We start from the raw sequence: 9,068 nt of genomic DNA, 5'->3' as shown, positions 1-9,068 counted from the left end.
ACTCCCACCCTGACCCCCCAAACTCCCATCCTGACCCCCCAAACTCCCACCCTGACCCCAAAACTCCCACCCTGACCCCCCAAACTCCCACCCTGACCCCCCAAACTCCCATCCTGACCCCCCCAAACTCCACTCCAACCCCCCAGACACCTCCCGGACACCCTGGGCCCCCAATGTCCCTCCCTCAGGACCCCCCTGACCCCCTCAGGACCCCCCTGACCCCCATCCTGACCCCCCAAAACCACCCTGACCCCCCAAACCATCCTGACCCCCCAAACCATCCTGACCCCCCCCGGACACCACCGGCCCCCCACTGCCCCCCCTTCAGGACCCCCCTGACCCCCTCAGGACCCCCCAAAACCACCCTGACCCCCACCCTGACCCCCCTGGACACCACCGGCCCCCACTGTCCCTCCCTCAGGACCCCCCTGACCCCCTCAGGACCCCCCTGACCCCCTCAGAACCACCCTGACCCCCTCAGGACCCCCCAAAACCACCCTGACCCCCTCAGGACCACCCTGGACACTACCGGGCCCCCACTATCACCCCCTCAGGACCCCCCTGACCCCCTCAGGACCCCCCAAAACCACCCTGACCCCCACCCTGACCCCCCTGGACACCACCGGCCCCCACTGTCACCCCCTCAGGACCCCCCTGACCCCCTCAGGACCACCCTGACCCCCACCTGACCCTCCCGGACCCCCCCGGGGCCCCCATCGTCACCCCCTCAGGACCCCCCTGACCCCCTCAGGACCCCCCAAAACCACCCTGACCCCCTCAGGACCCCCCTGACCCTCCCGGACGCCCCCGGGGCCCCCATCGTCACCCCCTCAGGACCACCCCGTCTCCCCCCCGATCCCTCCGCCCTTCCGGTCCCCCCGGTCCCCCCCGGTCCCCCCGGTCCCCCTGGTCCCCCTCACCTCCGGCCGGTTCCGCCGCGCGGCCACTTCCGCCGGAAGCTGCCGGTAGGGGCGGGGCAATGGCTCGGTCACGGGGGCGGGGCCACGCACCACATAAGGCGTTATGTGGGCGTGGCTAAAGGGCGCTGCTCAGCGATGTGGGCGTGGCATTACCAGTGAGGGGCGTGGCCTCAGCGCTCGGAGTGGGCGTGGCTGCTGTTCTAAAGGAGCAGTCTGGGGGCGTGGTCATTGTTGTGGGCGTGGCCAATGGGAGGGGCGGGGCTTTCGGCCCGGCTCAGTACGGGGGGGGCAGCCCGGTGGTCCCGTGTCCCCCCCCGGGAGTGCCGCGTGTCCCCCCGTGTCCCCCCGTGTCCCCCCCGTGTCCCCTAGTGTCCCCCCGTGTCCCCCCAGTGTCCCCCAGTGTCCCCCCGTGTCCCCCCCGTGTCCCCCCCGTGTCCCCCCCGTGTCCCCCCCGTGTCCCCCCGTGTCCCCCCGTGTCCCCCCCGTGTCCCCCCCGTGTCCCCCCGTGTCCCCCAGTGTCCCCCCAGTGTCCCCCCGTGTCCCCCCCGTGTCCCCCCCCGTGTCCCTCCAGTGTCCCCCAGTGTCCCCCCGTGTCCCCCCCGTGTCCCCCGTGTCCCTCCAGTGTCCCCCGCTCTTCCGAACCCTCGGGAGAACCGTGGGGAGGAGCGGGACAGCCCCGGCTCCACCCGAGCCACCCCCGGCACTGCCACGCCGCCACTGCCACCCCGGCACTGCCACCCCGGCACTGCCACCCCGGCACTGCCACCCCAGCACTGCCACTGCCACCCCGGCACTGCCACCCCGGCACTGCCACCCCGGCACTGCCACCCCGGCACTGCCACCCTGGCACTGCCACCCCGGCACTGCCACCCCGGCACTGCCACTGCCACCCCGGCACTGCCACCCCGGAACTGCCACCCCGGAACTGCCACTGCCACCCCGGCACTGCCACTGCCACCCCCGGCACTGCCACCCCGGCACTGCCACCCCGGAACTGCCACTGCCACCCCGGCACTGCCACCCCGGCACTGCCACCCCGGCACTGCCACTGCCACCCCGGCACTGCCACTGCCACCCCGGCACTGCCACCCCGGCACTGCCACCCCGGCACTGCCACTGCCACCCCGGCACTGCCACCCCGGCCGGCCGCTGTCCCCGCTGTCCCCGCTGTCCCCGCTGTCCCCTGGGGAGGGACCCGGGGCTGCTCCTGCTGCGGCCGGAATGCCCAAAACCGCCGGGATGAAGGAAATTCCAGCGGAGCCGTTCTGGAGCGGTTCTGGAGCTGTTCTGGAGCGGTTCCGGAGCGGTTCTGGAGCCGTTCTGGAGCCGTTCTGGAGCGGTTCCGGAGCCGTTCTAGAGCAGTCCCGGAGCGGTCCTGGAGCGGTTCTGGAGCGGTTCTAGAGCGCTCCTAGACAGGTTCTAGAGCTGCTCTAGAACGGTTCTAGAGCTGCTCTAGAACGGTTCTAGATCGGTTCTAGGTCTGCTCAAGAACGGTTCTAGAACGGTTCTAGAGCGGTTCTAGGTCTACTCTAGAACGGTTCTAGATCTGCTCTAGAACGGTTCTAGGTCTGCTCTAGAAAAATTCTAGATCGGTTCTAGAGTGGTTCTAGAGCAGTTCTAGATTGGTTCTAGATCGGTTCTGGAGCCGTTCTGGACCGGTTCTGGACCGGTTCTGGAGAGGTTCTGGAGCCACCGAGTCCAGCTCTGCCAGCAGCTGCGGCCAACAAAATTGTGACCCCCCCCCCCAGAGACCCCGGGACAAAACTCTGGCAGCCGTTTGTACATCCTGAGCCACAGAGAGACGCATTTGGTCCAAAATCAAATCAAAATCTCTTTCATTAATTAGCATCGGTCACCTGCTGGCTACTGAATTCTTCCTTGGGCAAGGACACCCAGCCTTGGCCACTGCCAGGGATGCAGGGGCAGCCCCAGCTGCTCTGGCAATTCCAGCCCAGCCAGCAATTCCCAATTGCCAATTGCCAACATCCAGCCCTGTCCTCTGGCACTGGGAGCCATTCCCTGGCTCCTGGCCCTGCAGCCCTGGCCCAGTCCCTCTGCAGCTCTCCTGGAGCCCCTTCAGGCCCTGCAGGGGCTCTGAGCTCTCCCTGGAGCCTTCTCCTCTCCAGGGGAACATTCCCAGCTCTCCTGGAGCCCCTTCAGGCCCTGCAGGGGCTCTGAGCTCTCCCTGGAGCCTTCTCCTCTCCAGGGGAACATTCCCAGCTCTCCTGGAGCCCCTTCAGGCCCTGGAACGTTCTGGAAGCTCTCCCTGGAGCCTTCTCCTCTCCAGGTGAGCACCCCCAGCTCTCACCCCCAGCCCCCCCAGGTCCCTGTCCCGGGGCTGCTCCAGGCTCGTGCCCAGCCCGGTGCCGGGAGGTTCTGCCGGGTCTCAGCCCGCGCTGGTGCTCACAACGTTCCACACCTCTGTGACACCGAGCTGTCCCTGTGTCCCTGGAACCGGCCCCTGTGTGACATCAGCCCGGCCCGGGGCCACCAGAGGTGACAGCTCCGCTCCGCCTCTGCCACCTGCGCTGGCACCGATGGCTCTGCTGGCCCTGCTCGTCCTGCTGGCCCTGGCCGGGCCCGTGCGGGGCACGTGGGACACCTGCAGGTCGGTGGCCCCGGGGGCTCGGGGACACTCGGGGCTGTCCCGGCACGGATGAGCCCCTCGGGGGTCCCTGTCCCCGCTGTCCCCGCTGTCCCCGCTGTCCCCGAGCAGGGCACCGATGGCTTTGTGCTTCCAGAGGGACCTGCGGGCTCCGGCCCTTGGCTTCCGACCACAGCTCTGCTGCCGGCACCTCCCGGTTCCTGGGTGGCACCGGGGTCCCCCCGGGCTCCTGGCCCGGCATCGCCAGCATCCAGGCCACCTGGGCGAACGGCACGTGGCACATGTGCACCGGTGTCCTCCTCAGCTCCCAGTGGGTGCTCACGGTCGCACACTGCTTCGCCAGGGGCGGGTAAGAAACAGCAGGGACAGAGATGTCCCCAGAGCACAGCCAGGTGCCCAGGTGACAGCACCGCGTGCCACTTTCATCCCGGCTCGCTCCTCTCTGCTTCGCTGTCTGCCTTGGGAAGCAGAAGGCAGGGAAATGCTGGGCCACTGCCAGCCCGTGGCTCCGCTCCCTGTCACCCCTGTCTCCATCCACTCTCTAGGGACATCTCCACGTGGGAGGTGGTGTTGGGGGCCACCGACCTGAGCCAGCCGGGCCCTGAGGCTGCGGTGAGACACATCCAGAGGCTCCTGGTACACCGGCACTACGTGCCTGCCACGGCGAGGAATGACATCGCCCTGCTGGAGCTGGAGCAGCCCGTGGAGTGCAGCGACTACATCCAGCTGGGCTGCGTGCCCGACGCCTCGCTCAGGGTCTCGGAGCTGAAATCCTGCTACATCGCCGGCTGGAACTTTGCCAGAGGTGAGTTCCCATGCAGGATGTGCGCCCTGAGGGAGAGCTGGGCATGCCAGGGCCACAGGCTGGGCACCCTGGGGACATGGACTGGCCACAGCCAGAGTCCAGCTGCGGGATGGCAGCAGGGCCGGGGCTCGGAGCAGCCCGGCCTGGGGGAAGTCTGTCTGAAAGGGATGAGCTGGAAGGTCCCTTCTCAGCCAAACAATTCCTGCCGGCCCCGAGAAGCCTCTGCACAGATGGGCCCGGCTCCTCCCCGCGCCAACAGCTGGGACACAGCTGGACAGCATCGCTCCGTGGGGAAGGGGCAGAGCCCCGGGGAAGGGGCAGAGCCGGGCCCGGGGAAGGGGCAGAGCCGGGCCCGGGGAAGGGGCAGAGCCCCGGGGAAGGGGCAGAGCCGGGCCCGGGGAAGGGGCAGAGCCCCGGGGAAGGGGCAGAGCCCCGGGGAAGGGGCAGAGCCGGGCCCGGGGAAGGGGCAGAGCCCCGGGGAAGGGGCAGAGCCCCGGGGAAGGGGCAGAGCCGGGCCCGGGGAAGGGGCAGAGCCCCGGGGAAGGGGCAGAGCCGGGCCCGGGGAGGGGGCAGAGCCCCGGGGAAGGGGCAGAGCCCCGGGGAAGGGGAGGGAACGGGTCCCGAGCTGCTGGGGGCTCATTCCCGCGGTTCCGGGATCAGGAATGGTTCTGCAGGAGTCCAAGGTCCACCTCATGGACACGGAGCTCTGCAACAGCAGCCGCTGGTACTCGGGGGCCGTTCATGCTGACAACCTGTGTGCTGGGTACCCGCAGGGTGGCATCGACACCTGCCAGGTAGGAGACCCCACACACAGCCCAGCCTGTCCCGTGTGAGCCCCAAAAATACGGATGTGACCCCGGAACATCTGTCCTCCACACATCTGGGACCCACCTGCAGAGATGGGAGAGCCCCCGAGCTGCTCCCAGCCCAGGGCCTGGAGGCTCTGGACCCTGAGCTGAACCTTCCCAGGCTGGGAATGTGGACCTGGCAGAGGCTGGGAGAGAGGAGAAAATCCTGGGGATGGGAGAGAGGAGAAAACCCTGGGGATGGGAGAGAGGAGAAAATCCTGGGATGGGAGAGAGGAGAAAATCCTGGGGATGGGAGAGAGGAGAAAACCCTGGGGATGGGAGAGAGGAGCCAGTCATGGGATGGGAGAGAGGAGAAAAGCCTGGGATGGGAGAGAGGAGAAAAGCCTGGGGATGGGAGAGAGGAGAAAAGCCTGGGATGGGAGAGAGGAGAGAATCCTGGGGATGGGAGAGAGGAGCCAGTCCTGGGATGGGAGAGAGGAGAAAATCCTGGGGATGGGAGAGAGGAGAAAAGCCTGGGGATGGGAGAGAAGAGATAACCCTGGGGATGGGAGAGAGGAGATAACCCTGGGATGGGAGAGAGGAGAAAATGCTGGGATGGGAGAGAGGAGAAAATCCTGGGGATGGGAGAGAGGAGAAAATGCTGGGGATGGAAGAGAGGAGCCAGTCATGGGATGGGAGAGAGGAGAAAAGCCTGGGGATGGGAGAGAGGAGAAAATCCTGGGGATGGGAGAGAGGAGCCAGCCCTGGGATGGGAGAGAGGAGAGAATCCTGGGGATGGGAGAGAGGAGGAAACCCTGGGCATGGGAGAGAGGAGAAAATCCTGGGATGGGAGAGAGGAGAAAATCCTGGGATGGGAGAGAGGAGAAAATCCTGGGATGGGAGAGAGGAGATAACCCTGGGGATGGGAGAGAAGAGATAACCCTGGGATGGGAGAGAGGAGCCAGCCCTGGGATGGGAGAGAGGAGAAAACCCTGGGATGGGAGAGAGGAGAGAATCCTGGGGATGGGAGAGAGGAGCCAGTCCTGGGATGGGAGAGAGGAGAAAATCCTGGGGATGGGAGAGAGGAAAAAACCCTGGGGATGGGAGAGAGGAGAAAATCCTGGGATGGGAGAGAGGAGCCAACCCTGGGATGGGAGAGAGGAGAAAACCCTGGGGATGGGAGAGAGGAGAAAATCCTGGGGATGGGAGAGAGGAGAAAAGCCTGGGATGGGAGAGAGGAGCCAGCCCTGGGATGGGAGAGAGGAGAAAAGCCTGGGATGGGAGAGAGGAGGAAACCCTGGGCATGGGAGAGAGGAGAAAATCCTGGGATGGGAGAGAGGAGAAAATCCTGGGATGGGAGAGAGGAGATAACCCTGGGGATGGGAGAGAAGAGATAACCCTGGGGATGGGAGAGAAGAGATAACCCTGGGATGGGAGAGAGGAGCCAGCCTTGGGATGGGAGAGAGGAGAAAACCCTGGGATGGGAGAGAGGAGAAAATCCTGGGGATGGGAGAGAGGAAAAAACCCTGGGATGGGAGAGAGGAGAAAAGCCTGGGATGGGAGAGAGGAGAAAAGCCTGGGGATGGGAGAGAGGAGGTGGCCCTGGGATGGGAGAGAGGAGGTGGCCCTGGGGATGGCAGCAGTCCACCACAGCCTCTGAGCCTTCTCTCCTGGCACAGGGGGACAGCGGGAATCCTCTCATCTGCAAGGACAACAGAGCTGACTCCTTCTGGCTTGTGGGAATGAGCAGCTGGGGAAAAGGCTGTGACAGAGCCAGGCACCCCGGGGTCTACACCTCCACTCAGCACTTCTACAACTGGATCCTGCTCCAGACGGGCCTGAGCCCAGCTGACATATCCGGTCCAGCACCGGAGCTGAACTGCACCCCGACTCCAGAGCCAGAGGTCACCTCGACTTCTGCAGAGACCCCGACACCAGAGCCGGAACCAGAGCTGGAACCAGAGCTGGAACCAGAGCCAGAGCCTGAACCAGAACCAGAACCAGAGCCTGAACCAGAGCCAGAGCCGGAACCAGAGCTGGAACCAGAGCTGGTGCCAGAGCCAACGCCTGTGCCAGTGCCAGAGCCAACGCTAGAGTCAGAGCCGGAACCAGAGCTGGTGCCAGAGCCAGTGCCAGTGCCAGAGCCAACGCTAGTGCCAATGCCAGAGCCAGAGCTGGTGCCAGAGCCAGAACCTGTGCCAGTGCCAGAGCCGACACTAGTGCTAATGCCAGAACCAACACCAGTGCCAGTGCCAGAGTCAGAGCCAGAGCCAGAGCCGGTGCCAGAGCCGGAACCAGTGCCAGTGCCAGAGCCGACACTAGTGCCAGTGCCAGAGCCAGAGCCAGAGCCAGAGCTGGTGCCAGAGCCAGAGCCAGAGCCAGAACCTGTGCCAGTGCCAGAGCCGACACCAGTGCCGATGCCAGAGCCAGAGCCAGTGCCAGAGCCAACGCTAGTGCCGATGCCAGAGCCAGAGCTGGAACCAGAGCTGGAACCAGTGCCAGAGCCGGAACCAGTGCCAGTGCCAGAGCCAACGCTAGTGCCAATACCAGAGCCAGAGCTGGTGCCAGAGCCAGAGCCGACACCAGTGCCTGTGCCTGTGCCTGTGCCAGTGCCAGAGCCAGAGGCAGAGCCAGAGCCAGAACCGGAGGCAGAAGCGGAGCCGGAACCGGAGCCAGAACCGGAGCCGGAACCGGAGGCAGAACCGGAGGCAGAACCGGAGCCAGAAGCGGAGGCAGAGCCGGAGCCAGAACCGGAGCCAGAACCGGAGGCAGAAGCGGAGGCAGAACCGGAGGCAGAACCGGAGCCAGAACCGGAGCCGGAACCGGAGGCAGACGCGGCCCCGGAGCCCGAGGAGCCGCTGCCCACACGGGAAGCGGACCGGCTTCTGCTCATCTCGGTGCCGTACCAGAGCCTGCTGAAGCTGTGTGAGCTGCTGAGGAATTTCCTGCGGTTCCTGAGGGAGCAGCTGGGCTGAGGCGGAGGATGAGGATGAGGATGAGGATGAGGATGAGCAGAGCCGCCCGGGGCCGCTCCGTGCCGGAGCCGCGCCCGCGGGGCCCGAGGCGCCCCCCGCCCTCCCCCGCGCCCACCGCAGGCCGGAGCCGAGTTTGTTGTTGGAATAACGCTGCTCGTGCTGCCCGTTCACCGCGGTCTCGGCGCCTTTCGGCTCCCGGGCGGGGCAGGGAGGGGCCGGGCCGGGAGCCGGGAGGGGAACGAGCGGGGCCGGCCCCGGCGGGCGAGGGGACGAGCGCGGAGCCGGGGGGAGCGGGGAAAGCGCTTTAATGCCGGAGCGGCCCGGGAGCGGAACGGCCCCGGCCGGGAGCCCCGCGGGCCCGGGGGACGCGGAGGAGAGGGAGGTGCCACCCGGAGCTGCCGCCGCCACCCGGGGCCGTCCCCTCTGTCGGCAGCTCCGGCCTCGGAGGCCGCCGGGACCCCCAGCCCGTTCCCCCGTGCGTTTGGGATCCCGGGACATCCCCTCTGCTCCGGGGGGGTCGCTGCTCCAAAGAGCTGTCCTGGCTCTGGACGAGGCGCTGCAGCCCCGGGGCACCCCCGGGCCGGCTCCGGGACCCCATCAGGGGCTTCACCTGCGATGTCCCACCCGCAGCACAGGGCCCTGCCCACACCCCCGACAGGGCTGGGGTCTCCCCGACCCCCGTTCGCTGCCCCAGCACCCCGAGGTGGGGCTGTGGGACAGCTCCAAGGCTGAGCTCGGTCGGTTGCGATCAGGTGGCTTTGGGATGTCAGGGTGTCACTTCCCAGCCACCTGGGACAGGAGCGGTCAGAGACTCCGGCGAGGCGTCACAGGAGCCGTTCCCGTCCCCTCCCCGGCTCTGCCCCTTCCCCGGGCCCGGCTCTGCCCCTTCCCCGGGGCTCTGCCCCCTCCCCGGGCCCGGCTCTGCCCCTTCCCCGGGGCTCTGCCCCTTCCCCACGGAGCGATGCTGTCCAGCTG

The 9,068-nt window shown here is 67.0% G+C and overlaps 1 protein-coding gene across 2 annotated transcripts; it reads left to right on the top strand.

Annotated features, from left to right (window-relative positions):
- The first annotated feature begins 3,357 nt into the window (after positions 1-3,357).
- Positions 3,358-8,263, top strand: LOC111943141 (uncharacterized). Of its 2 annotated transcripts, XM_086874583.1 has the most exons (6): positions 3,358-3,528; positions 3,662-3,874; positions 4,071-4,330; positions 4,991-5,124; positions 6,798-7,679; positions 7,735-8,263. In XM_086874583.1, exons 1-6 carry the CDS (start codon positions 3,458-3,460, stop codon positions 8,035-8,037), a joined length of 1,863 nt encoding a protein of 620 aa, XP_086730709.1. In that variant the 5' UTR covers positions 3,358-3,457; the 3' UTR covers positions 8,038-8,263. The 2 variants fall into 2 exon arrangements, with proteins under 2 accessions (XP_086730709.1, XP_086730710.1); XM_086874584.1 differs by having other exon boundaries at positions 3,382-3,528; positions 6,798-8,263.
- The last annotated feature ends 805 nt before the right edge of the window (positions 8,264-9,068 follow it).

The sequence above is a fragment of the Cyanistes caeruleus genome, unplaced genomic scaffold (assembly GCF_971803275.1).
Source record: "Cyanistes caeruleus unplaced genomic scaffold, bCyaCae1.hap1.1 HAP1_SCAFFOLD_277, whole genome shotgun sequence".
Lineage (NCBI taxonomy): Eukaryota > Metazoa > Chordata > Aves > Passeriformes > Paridae > Cyanistes > Cyanistes caeruleus.
This window is presented reverse-complemented; position numbering and strand designations above follow the sequence as displayed.

Bases quoted from the DNA above. Each gene is read 5' to 3' on its own strand.
- LOC111943141 (XM_086874584.1), top strand. From the start codon at position 3,458: ATGGCTCTGCTGGCCCTGCTCGTCCTGCTGGCCCTGGCCGGGCCCGTG. The intron at 3,875-4,070 runs GTAAGAAACAGC...TCCACTCTCTAG, and splicing joins CACTGCTTCGCCAGGGGCGG to GGACATCTCCACGTGGGAGG. The intron at 4,331-4,990 runs GTGAGTTCCCAT...TTCCGGGATCAG, and splicing joins CGGCTGGAACTTTGCCAGAG to GAATGGTTCTGCAGGAGTCC.